Source organism: Cheilinus undulatus, linkage group 23, assembly GCF_018320785.1.
Source record: "Cheilinus undulatus linkage group 23, ASM1832078v1, whole genome shotgun sequence".
Classification (NCBI taxonomy): Eukaryota; Metazoa; Chordata; class Actinopteri; order Labriformes; family Labridae; genus Cheilinus; species Cheilinus undulatus.
The window spans coordinates 30,940,415-30,953,404 of NC_054887.1; the positions used below are offsets into that span (position 1 = coordinate 30,940,415).

The 12,990-nt window shown below is 40.0% G+C and overlaps 1 protein-coding gene across 1 annotated transcript; it reads left to right on the top strand.

Annotated features, from left to right (window-relative positions):
- Nucleotides 1-6,451: 6,451 nt before the first annotated feature.
- Nucleotides 6,452-8,176, top strand: LOC121505595 (potassium voltage-gated channel subfamily A member 1). Its single transcript, XM_041781048.1, has one exon. It carries the CDS (start codon nucleotides 6,452-6,454, stop codon nucleotides 8,174-8,176), a length of 1,725 nt encoding a protein of 574 aa, XP_041636982.1.
- The last annotated feature ends 4,814 nt before the right edge of the window (nucleotides 8,177-12,990 follow it).

Sequence of the window (12,990 nt, forward strand, 5' to 3'; positions counted from 1 at the left end):
TGAAGTTTATTGTAAAAACATCCTAACTAATGGCCGTATCCAGTGCGTGAAATCGCAGCGTAGCCAGTGGCCAGTCCCACAGTGAGAGATGGATGTTGGTGAGTTATTATTCATGGCTGCAGTCTGAGGACAGTGCACTAATCCAGGGGCGGGGAGATGCTCATAGTTCTTATCATGATGAGGCTGGAGCATTAGATAAGGAAAAGGATAAATATAGTGCTCGTGCTTTGTTTTCCTAATCCACCCACGGGGCTAAGAAACTAACCTTTTAAATAGGTCACCTTCTCTGCTTTTAGAACCCAGCGCACTCAGCTCTGTGTCCACCGGCTCCGAGCGAGCGTGTGCCAGTGTCTGTGTGTCTTTTGTGAGCGTCAGTTAGAGTTTGGGATGTTCAGAGTGATTGCAGTTTGGATGTTAAAGGGTCATTTCACTCAAATCTCTGCAAAACAAACCAGTTTTACCCAATCTTTAAGGTCTGATTTTTTCAAATCCATGCAATATAGCCTCTTTCAAACATGTTACATCATCTTGAGCGGTTGTTGAGTTGTAATAATGACATTTGGTTGTACAACCCCAACTCCAAAAAAGTTGGGACACTGTAAGATGTAAATAAAAACAATGATATTCAGATCTCATAAACTCATATTTTATTCACAATAGAACATAAACAACATATCAGATGTTGAAACATTTCAACATTTAATGAAAAAGGTTAGCTCATCTCAGAAAGTTGGGCTATGTTTACCATTGTGTTGCAACCACTGTTCTTTTAACATCAAGCATCTGGGTTGTGAGGAAACCAGCTGCTGGATTTTTCGGGAGGAATGTTGTCCCATTCTTGTCTGATGTAGGATTCTAGCTGTTCCACAGTCAAGAGCACTGATCATCAACTGGTGGCCAGAGGGCCAAATCAGGCCCCCCAAAGCTTCTTGTCTGGCCCCTTGAAGATCATTAAATTTAGAAAATGAGGAAAAGATGTTGTGATTGGAATTATATCTTTTAGCTTTGAACATCTGCAGCTGTTATCAACCCAGAAATAATTTTTATGAAATAGTTGTAGTATGACTCCACATTTTTATTGTCAGCCATTATTACTAAATTTTTATATATTGTTTAGGACTGGTAGAAATATGGCAAAGTTGACCAGATTAAGTGATGAAAAGGGGTTCGAGAGTGGCACAAGGGGATAAAAAATTTGCCTTAAAATTGGTGAAAAGAGGTTCAAAGGAAAAAAGGTGAAAAAATAATTTTAAAAAATTGGTTAAAAGTGGTAAAGGTACTACAAAAAGGGGTTAAAAAGTGGCAACAAATAGGTTAAAAAGAGTGGCACAAAGGGGATAAAACATGCAGGAAAAGTGGTTTAAAAGGGACTAAAGAACTGAATTATCTTTTTTTAATGTTTGTGAATTTAAGTCGAAATCAGGGGAGAGGCGTCCTTTGAAATTTTCTCAAATTTTTATGGAAATTTTTCCCTTCGTGGTGCTTCAAACTTTTCAAAAGCCTGCCTTTCTGATGGTATGGGGTAGCATTAGTGCCTATGGCGTGGGCAGCTTACACATCTGGAAAGGCACTATCAATGCTGAAAAGCAGATAGATATTTAAGAGCAACATATGCTCCCATCCAGGGGCGTAGCTAGGGATTTTATAGGTCACCAGAAAGAATATTTCCCTGGTCCCCCTTAACCAGCTAGCCAAGCAACAAATGACACTAAATGCTAATGTAAATAAAAACACACTTCTCATTGCAGGCTTCCCAAGGGCCCCTCCCTACTGTGGGTCCGGGTAATCAGTACCCTTTTTCCCCCCGTGCTACACCCATGCTCCCATCCAACCTTTCATGGAAGACCTTGAATATTTCAACAAGACAAGAGAAAAACAATCTGGTAGAGAAGACCTAGGACTGTGGAGCAGCTTGAATCCTATATCAGACAAGAATGGGACAACATTTTTCCCCCAGGGGAGCAGGTAGCTTAGTAGTTAAAAGTGTGTCATGTATGCCGTTGGCATGGGTTCGAATTCAGCCCATGACAGCGCTCTCATCCCTGTTTCCAATTCTGTCCACTTTCCTCCCAAAACGCCTTCAACTGGTCTCCTCACTTTCCAGTTGATTACAGACTGTGGTTAAAATATGAGGGGATGATTGGTAAACACGGCCCTGTCCCAACTATTTTGAGATGCACTTCTGTCATCAAATTTCAACTGAGCTAGTATTTTTTAATGAAATGGTAAAATGTATCAACATCTGATATGTTGTTTATGTTCTACTGTGAATAAAATATGGCTTTATAGGGTGTCGTTACACTCGCTGGCTCTGTCCATGGTGCTGAAACATGAAGGTCTATGAAAGGATGCAGTGTTTCTCTCTGCAGCGTGAACTCTTGTCAAATGTTTGCATGTATAATCAACCCAACAAATTCCCCATAAAGCCCATAAATGGAGTATACCAAATATATTGGGATGTTTTCATGCTTTTCTTCATGTTTGTTTTTGTGAATCAGCTGTGCATTCTCAAATGCATGTAGATTTATTTTATCACGTCAGTACTGCACCAGTTCTAATGTTCGCCTCCATAGAAGGAACCACTGATGGATGGGGGGCTTTAATTATTTCTATCATTATAACAGGAAAAAACAGTTTATAAATCAAAACTAAGGTGCAAATGCACATTTTCTTTATGCCAAACAGAAGACAGAACTTATGTGTTCATTTTGAAGTCTTAAATGAAGCAGTGATTTTCCAGTTTAATCTGAGAGATAACAGCCCAACCTTTACTGTGTTTATACTGGTTAATACAGTATCTACTGTTCAACAGGAATCTGGATTTTGTGCTGTTTAGTTGTGATGAATAAATGATTCAAAGAAATCAGTGAATGCTGACTCCACAGAGATTTTGTGAGCTCCAGAGAACAGAGAAAGTCTGTCCTGCACTAACATGAGCGTTCGTGTTTGCATGGACTCAAAGAAAAGGCCGGTCCATCTCCTTCAAAGGCAGCAGGACCACGAAACATCCGGACACAGAGCAGAGTGTGGCCCCGGGGCCCGACCCTCCATCCATCCATCCATCCATCCACAGAGAGCTGAAGAGACTCGGACACAAAGGCAACAAAAAGAGAAGAAATGAAAGAGGAGAGTGCAGGGATGTCATCATGTGGAAGCAGGTCTTTGTGCTGGGCTGTAAGGAAATGGATTTGTGTGCATTAAGGATGTTTGAAGACGAAGCAGCAGCGCGCTGGCATGTGATTATGCCTCAAACGCACAGAGGAGGGTGTTATATAAGATTTAAAAGAGGAGACCAAACACAAAAAAATGGAAAAATGGAGGGAAAATGTGGAGTCAAGTTAGCTTTTTATTAGAGTTAGAAGAAGTTAGAAGTTAGCAGAAGTAGAGTGAGGTCATTCCAGCAATAAATATGAAAAATTGACCTTAATTTACTTCTCTAACATACACAGCATATAACATCAAGAACAATGTACAGAACTTAGTTGCATTTCTCTTTAAAGGGTTACATTGCTGATTTAGTTTTCTCACTGTACACATTTGTGGAATAAAAGTTTGAAGATTTACAAAATAAAATAAGTGACCGTTATGGACTCACATTTTATTCCGAGAACCATTTTAAGATCCACTGGCAGCACATTTAGTTAGACTTTGTTCACTATGTCATCTTTCATCAGCTCATGTTGGCCTTTTTACACCTTAATGACATTAAAATCTCTTCAGTGATCCGTGTTTCATTCATTTATTAGGGCATGTGTCCACAGATGCCGTTGCTGCATTGGCGGTTCTCGTTCTGATAAAGGGAATTTGTTATTTCCACACATATACAACGCCTCAGCACACTATAACACATGTTAATAGGGACTATTTTACATCAATATATGTAAATATGGTTTTATTTGAGATTTTGGCTGATCTCATGAGTGCCTTAGCAAACAAACAACTAAATATTTGGCTTAAAGAACTCAGAAATTTGGAAAAAGAAACTCAATTTTGGTGATAAGTTCTGTATTATTTTGAGAAAATAAATTTGAGAATATAATGTTAGGCATTTACAAGAAAAAAATATGTTTAAGATTGAAAAAAAATAGAGGGGTTAAAAAAGTCTAAACCTACAGGGAGAAATGAGGTCATAAAAATAAGAATAAAGTCCAGTTTTTTAAGTTAAAAAAGTTGTAAATGCTGAATAAAAAACAAGAAAAAAATGAGTTGAAAAAAATCATGAAGCTACAGGGAAATAAATAAAAAAGCTGGAAAACTGAATGTTACAAGAAATCAAGTTTAAAACGTTTTTTAAAGGTAAAGTTACAAAGCAACCAAAGGGAATTAGAAGGGAATAGATTGAAAAATAAAAATCAAAGAGAGGGCTTTAAAAAAGTTTTAAACCTAAAGGGGAAATGAGCAGAAAAAATGTTTATTTATAATAAAGAAAATAATTTCAATTTTGAAAAGTCTTGAATTCAAGGAATAATAAATATCAATAAAAAAATAAATAAATAAAAGTCATAAATTTAAAAAAAAAAAAAAAAAAAAGAGTTTCTGAGACCATGAAGTTGAAAATGGCCAACTGTGTTGAGGAAAATTCTACCAGATGAGGCCATCTGCCTTGAAGAAGTTCTGTCTTTGAGATCCTGAGCTGAGCAATCAGAACACACCTGTTATTTTATTCCAGAATCTTCACATTACCATCAACATCCAGACTTTTGAGAGATGTTGACATAAACTTGGTCAATTCAGAAGAATTTTGTAATTCCAAAAAACTATAATGGTGTAAAATTGTAACCTGAAACGCCTCACAGACTCTTTCATTTTTCCATCGCATGGATATATTTCACATTCATTGGGATATCCTCATATGGAAAAGCACTTTGGAAGGGCAGGACTTTTGGAAAATTCTCAGGGGGAGAGCGGACGAACGTTCTGTCTGTCACATTCATGATGAGCCAATCAGAGCAACAAGACAAAACGAGGTAGTAGACACGCTGCTCTGGTTGTAACCTGAGCTACACAGGCCTGTGCTATCATAGTCTATGACCAGTGGAGCTTGTTGGTGGATAAAACTCATGCCAAGTGTAAAAACACTTTAAACAAATTTAGCCAAATTTTAACCCATTTTCATCATTTTTTTCCCTTGCCAATTTGAACATATTTTTTTCCAGTTAAAAACCTGTTTTTGTCCATTTAAAACCCTTTCCACCACTTTTTTCGTTCCTGTTTTTGCCACTTCTAAACCAGTTCTTGCCAATTAAGCCTAATGTTGCTCTGTTGACCCATTATTTCCACTATTAACCCCATTTTTACCACTTCTAATGCCCATTTTTTCCCATTTTAACCACATTTCACTATCTAATATGCCCATTTTTGCCAGTTTAACCAATTTCTGCCAACATCTGGCTTTTTTCATTCTCAGTTAACACTTTTTTTGCAAGTTTATATCAATTTTTCATCCCATTTCACCAGATTTCCACCCATTTTTTCCCATTTGAAGCCTTTACAGCCACTTTTTAACTCTCTTTTACTACTCTGCCCATTTTTGTCATTTTTTAATATTTTTCTCCTTTTTTTACATTTTTAATCTCATTTTTGCGTTTTTTAGTTTTTTAGTTTTTTTTTTTTTTTTTTTTTTTACAATTTTAAACTAATTTTGGCCGATTTTTTTTTTGTTTTTTTTTTTACTGTTGTTTTCTCTTTTTACAATTTCAATCTCATTTTTGCTGTTTTTTATTTTTTTTTTTTTACAATTTAAATCAAATTTTTTTGCAGTCTCTTAGACTTTTTTTTTTTTTATCTCATTTTTGCCACTTCCATGACTTTGCTGACCTCCATGGGCCCCCAGTTTGGCTGGGCCCCAGAAAGCTCGCCCATTTACCCCCCCTTATGTGTGGCCCTGACTGCACAGTACTGTGTCTGTGTTGAACCACTTTCAGGTCCAGTGGGGGTCCCCGGTCTCTGGCACCTTTATTTTGGGGGTCCTAGGCTGAAAAGGTTGAGAGCCACTGCTCTATCTGGTCGTGCAGAGCGCGCAGTTTGTTGCCACAACCCCAGAAAATGAAGAGAGCAAGTCCCCGCCCCCCAGAGAGAGAGAGCAAGAGAGAGAGAGAGAGAGAGAGGATGACAGCTCGTCTCACATCCACAGACATTTTCAGAGGCAGCTAAACGGTCTGAACAGCACTTTTGACGTAAGGAATAATCACTCCAGCCTACTCTCTCATCCGGGTCTTCTCTGCTGGTTTTAATATTTACTTCTCCATCAGCAGCAGCAGATAAAGCAGCTCACACAGACACATATGCATCCATGTGAAGAGGAGCTGCGGCTGCTGGAGGAGCTCCATCTCATCTGCCGCTCGTCTGCTTCAGCTGTCCCTCCGGAGGATCACCAATCAGAGAGGATGCTCGCGTTCCGGATCAACAAGTCTCTTCTCCTCTTCGCGCAGTAACTGTGGATGGCTGCGGCATGGAGATAGCCTTGGTGAGTTTTGAGAACGGCGGCGCTAAAGGGAGCGGCGGCGGTGGAGGAGGCAGCAATGCCGAGGAGAGCTGCCGGAACGCGCTGGACGTGCCTCAGTCGGGTTTCGTTCAAAGTGGACTGGGAGAGGACTACGGTAAGGAGCTGAACACCCGTGGGAGTCCTCACCATCATCATCACCATCAGCAGAATCTTCACCAGAGCGCGTGGAAAATCAACGACATGAACAACACTTTCAGCTGCAGCGAGAACGCCATGGATGCGCTTTTACGCGCGGACCACAGTCCGCATCTGTTCGATGAGGACCTGCTGGACATGGACATGGACGCGGAAAGCAACGAGAGGGTGCTTATAAACATAGCAGGGCTCAGATACGAGACCCAGCTGGGCACACTTAACCAGTTCCCGGACACTTTACTGGGAGACCCTGCCAAGAGGATAAAATACTTCGATCCACTTCGGAACGAGTACTTTTTCGACCGGAACCGGCCGAGTTTTGACGGGATTTTGTATTTTTATCAGTCTGGAGGGAAGATCAGGAGACCAGTTAATGTGTCCATAGATGTGTTCGCGGATGAGATTAGGTTTTACCAGCTGGGGGAGGAGGCCATGGAGAGGTTCAGGGAGGATGAAGGCTTTATAAAAGAGGAGGAGAAGCCTCTGCCCCAGAATGAGTTCCAGAAGCAGGTTTGGCTCATTTTCGAGTACCCGGAGAGCTCTAGTCCGGCTCGGGGCATCGCCATCGTGTCCGTGATCGTCATCACTATATCCATCATCACTTTCTGCCTGGAGACTTTACCAGAGTTCAGGGACGAGAGGGAGCTCCCCGTGACCAGCCGGCTGGACAACAGCACCGCGCCACGGCCGTCCCTCACCTTCACAGACCCCTTCTTCATCATCGAGACCACGTGCGTCATCTGGTTCACTTTCGAGCTGTTCGTGCGCTTCTTCGCGTGCCCCAGCAAGTCCGAGTTCTCCAAGACTATCATGAACATCATCGACATCATGTCCATCATGCCTTACTTCATCACAGTGGGCACGGAGCTGGCGGAGCAGCAGGGCCAGGAGCACCAGAACGGACAGCAGGCCATGAGCCTGGCCATCCTCAGAGTCATCCGTCTGGTCCGGGTGTTCCGGATCTTTAAGCTCTCCAGACACTCTAAAGGTCTGCAGATCCTGGGTCAGACTTTAAAGGCCAGCATGAGAGAGCTCGGCCTGCTCATCTTCTTCCTCTTCATCGGAGTCATCCTCTTCTCCAGCGCTGTCTACTTCGCAGAAGCTGACGAGCCGGAGTCGCACTTCAGCAGCATCCCGGACGCGTTCTGGTGGGCCGTGGTAACCATGACAACCGTAGGGTACGGAGACATGAGGCCGGTGACGGTCGGGGGGAAGATAGTGGGCTCTCTGTGCGCCATCGCCGGCGTGCTCACCATCGCGCTGCCTGTCCCCGTCATCGTGTCAAACTTTAACTACTTCTACCACCGAGAGACAGACCAGGACCAGTCCTCTCTGAAGGACGAGCCCAACAACGGCCGAGACAGCGCCGAACTGAAGCGCAAAGGGAGTAAATCCTCCGTGAAATCGCAGGACGTGGAGAACAACGACGCGTCCGGCGCGTCCGTGGAGAAGGCGAACATTAAAGCGAACAGCAGCATGGACTTTAAGAGATCCCTTTACGCTTTCTGCCTGGACACGCGGGAGACAGACCTGTAGTCCTGCAGCCTGCTTCCTCACTTTATCCCATAGATGTGTAGAATAAACCCCCGTTAATGGGCTCTTCGCACACAGCAGTCTGGAGGATCAACACTTTAAAATCCTGAAAAGTTTTTAGAGCGCGCAGAGAGGGAGGCTGATTTTTAAAAAGCACATTTAATCCTCCTCATCTGGAGGAATTATCAACAAGCCAGAGTGCATGCCATGCAACAGGGGCGGTTTTAGGAATTTGGAGGCCCCGGGCCAGGGCCAGAGGTGGGCACCAAGAATTACAAAAAAAAATCAAAATCATACATGGAAAATACCCCCAGACATGGACCAAAAACTCCATATCGCTGATAGAAGTATTATAATTTTGTTTTTATAACAGAAACTACGTCAGCATCTCTGCAGCCACAGTGATGTAAAACAAGTCCACCAAGTCAAAAGTCACCGGCACATTCAGTTATCACACATTTACCTCTGTCCTGCTATTTCATTTTTAATCCATAACAAGATCCTTTTTCCGTGGTTAAATTTGTGTTAAAATCTTTAATCTGCCCATAAAAGCAGGTCTGCAGTGCAGGTCAGCCCAGAGTCAAAAGTTTATGACAACAACAAACATGGCGACTGTGGAGGAGGTATTGATAATGTACCTCTTGCATAAAAGACAAAAACAGAGGCAGCGTTTCAAACCAACTCGCACAACTATTCCTCAAAAAGTTCCACCATCGTTATTTCTTCTTTGTGTCTCACTAGAGCTACGTATCGGGTAGTGACAGCAACACTGCCCCCATGGTTTCCGGTGGTACTGCTCCGTTTGGCCTGTATCCATAAGCTTTATGGAAACGTGCAGAAATATGGACGAAATAAACATGGAGCACAGACAGAAGGCTCTGTCCGTATCCGGATCCGTATTTAACGTTGAGCATAAATGGTCCTTAAGGCAGTAGGAAAGTCAGATTTGAAAGAAAACAATGTAATTAAAATGATATTTAAAGGCTGCAATTAATTACATTTACCAGCAGAAATTCTGACATTAACTGCAATTAAAAATTTAAATTGTTGACAGCCCTATTACCAGCAACAAACTGCACAATCTCAACATGTACATGTAAAGAAAAATACACCACTTATTTGTGGATAAACTAGCTCAAAATGCATCAGAAATTATACTGAGAAATTTATATATTTTTTCCATTTAGACTAAACAGTTCAAACAGATTATCTGGTGGTCTGTATGCATTTTACTGTCTGTGGTTCTCGCTGTAAACTAGTGCTGCATGATCTGGTAATTATGTGCAATTATGATGAAACTGGGCAATATTGCAATCTGCAATTGCAATTACAATATAATCCATGGTATCATGAGTCTACTTGCTTGGTTGTCAAGAAAAATGCAGAGATAAATAACAGTTCTGAAGTGTATATTTCTCAACTCAGAACATGCAAATATCTAGCAGCATAAAAAAAATGAAGTTTTTACAGCACTGCTTTCAAAATAATTTAAGTTTTTCCTTCTTGAAAATAAGTTTTTGTCCAAAATGCAATACTTACGCTATTGTAAACTTAAAGGCCTTTCTGCTGGCATTTTTGAAAACCTTTCAAGTTCCACTGAATACAAAAATAATTGCATCCTTTTATGCAATTATGTAATTGCACAGCCGGAAATTGCAATTGCAATTGGATTGATTTTGCAGCACTAATGCAAATCTAACTTTGACATCCTGAAAGGGAACTAATGACTTATGCATCCGCCAGACCACTGACAAACAAAAAACAACTTATAGTCATTAAAATTAGCTGAACTGTTCAGAATATTCCCAAAAAATCGCTCCTACTGCACTGGAACTAGTAAAAGATGGAAAAAAACAAAAAGACGTAATTATCAAACATCGTAATTATCAAACGTCAGATCCATGGATTTTTTTTTCTTTGATCTACCAGAGCTCTGCAAAACAGACAGCAGCTTTCTGTATGTGAAGCAGAATTTCACAATAAAAGCATACAGGGCAGGCTCATTAAGCTCTCATAATTACATGAAGCTGTGTGCTTTTATTTTGAAATGGCAAGAAGGCTGAAGTTAACAGAGCTTGATAGTTTTGGTTTCTTACATCACTCCTCATCCTGAAAGTTGGAAAAAACTTCAAACTGATAAGTGATGAACAGATTCAAAGACGTGTGCCCAGCTCTGGCTAAGACTGTTATGAGGCCCCAGGTTAGAAACATAAATACCCAAATACCCAACACTAGGGCTAGGCAATATGGACCAAACATTATACCTTGGTATATTTAAAGCTGAACTGCAGTACATGATAAATATCTTTATTTTTGCTCTGCAAAGAAATGACTGAACAAAGACTGTTTTAAGTCGAATCTGGACATTTTTAGCAACAACTAGCTGCACGATGTCAACATGTGCATGAAAAATATCCACCTATTTGTGGATAAAACCACTGAAAAATTACCCATGAAACAAATTTAACAAGGTATATTCAATTCCTCATTTAGACTGAACATTTTAGATGCCTATTAATATTAACATAAACCATACTGTCACCTTATATCTTGCATGGAAAAACATGCAAATGTCTTTAAAACCTGATATATTGCCCAGCCCTGGCCAAGGTCATCACTTAGACTCACCACATCCTAATATTTTAAAGTCTTTAGGCCAAGTGTAACTCAAAAACATACATGTATGAGCTCACATTTGGTGGAATATCCTTTCTTTAATTTATTGCATGCCATTTCACCACGCAGAAATCCTCCAATTCAGTCTACAGGGATCTGCCTGACTATAATTGCTAGATAAAGAGATTCTGCTGGGTTTGGACCTTGCTCTTGATGCCATTCTATTCTCTCTCTGCCCTTTATTTACATTCAAAATACACGCCATTGAAAGTACTATTAGACGTATACCTCATATTTGATGCACACCTATAATGACTATATCTCGAGGCCCCTCGGAGCTCGAGCCCCCAGGCGCTCGCCTACCTTTGCCTAATGGTAAAACCGCCTATGCATGCAACACAGCAGCCCTTTAACGCAGGAACACCTAAAGAACATGTAATGAAGTGTGAAAGTAGGACATGTTGTCTATGCTGCAGATAATCAAGGACTGGGACTGGGAATAATTACTTGACATGTGGAGAGGATTAAACAGCACCAAGAGGACTCTGTACATAATGTAGGAAGCCGTCCATGTTCGCTAGAGCAACACATGAAAAAAGCCAAATTTTATTTTTCATACCTTCCCTACATTTAGTCGTTATGTTTACGCTGGAACACGGCAGCAAATGTGTACATATATCCCACAGGCCTGCTGTTTATGAATAGGTGTTATTTTAGATTTGGAGAGAAAAAAATAAGAAAAAAGTCTATTTTTGAGATGCAGAGACCTGTGATCGTCCACTCAGGTTCTGTCAACGATCATTTCCTTTTTCTAGTCGCTCTCAGAGGACCTACAGAGAAGATTTATAGCCTTGACTACGATCATTTTAAACTAAAGGACATTTTTGATTTTTTTTTTTTAGAAGAATAAAAGGACATAAAATGGAAGTATGTGACCTGAAGCAATGACAGCCAAGTAAAGAGGACAGCGCAGAGACCTTCTGGAGAGATCAAGAAACACAGAAACCAGGTGAGAACAACTGTTACTTTCATTTCTGCTTTGAAAGGACCATCACTGTTTGAATAAGGGTCTGATTTTGTGTGTCTGAGTGGTGCTGAACGGACAGCTCCTCATGTATGGAGTAACGTTAGTGCCACTATTCAGTCACAGAGGGACTGCGCTGCTTTGGTGACTGCTAACCCTGCACAAATGAGAGAAAAGATGGCGTGAACAAAAGGGTGAAATGCACACAAACTGCTCTGCAAAGTGGACAACATTTGGGTACCGCAAGATATTATTGGCATGATATCATATTGGAACATTTAAGCTTAAAAAGTACATCTTTGTATCACCAAATATGAAAATGTACAATATTTACACCCCGTATATCAGCTGTTAGCCCTCAAATGGTGTCAATGACACTGTTACATTCAGGGTGTTAGTTTCCAAAAATAGGCAGAGAACATAAATATCAATGAAAATAATAGATATTAATATTTTTTCCAACTTTTTCTAATCAAAATCAAAATCAGACCTGATCATATATATAAAATACTAATGAATTTCTGGGAATTTAACACTTAAATGCCAGTGTTAGTGCAAACACCTGATGTTTGTGGTGTAAAAACACTAAAAAAAACAAACATTTTACACACAAATTTGATTTCCTTGAAGGAGTTTATCACAGCCTTGAATATTTTAATAATAAGAAACAACTTTGATTTGAAGATTTGAATAAAATGCATCCATAAGATCATAAATTTAAAACGGATTAAGTTTAAGGATTATTACTCCTTTACATACCAGTTAAAGTGCAAAAAACCCTGATGTCTGTAGTGTAAAAAATACAAAAATGTGATTCTTCATACTAAATGCAATTCAGATGTCCTTGAAGAGGATTATCACTCGTCTGAAGATGTTTATAATGGGCAACATTTTTGATTTTATATATATTTAATCTTTTTTATGATTTTTTCAAAAAAGAAATTTTAAGATTGTGGTCACAAATAGATGGCATACATAAGAAGCAATAGAATACTATACATTAAATTTCTTTACTTTTTTTTGCATTTATTCTTTAATCAAGATCAGAACTGGTAATAAATACTGAACATGTAATAATTTGGGGGTTTTAAATAACGCTTTAAGTGCAAAACCCCTGATGTTTCTGATGTAAAGAACAAAACATGAAATATTTTTCATGTTATCCATGCAAATTGGA

What these genes read in the sequence shown, in the direction of transcription:
- LOC121505595 (XM_041781048.1), top strand. Translation starts at nt 6,452, where the DNA reads ATGGAGATAGCCTTGGTGAGTTTTGAGAACGGCGGCGCTAAAGGGAGC.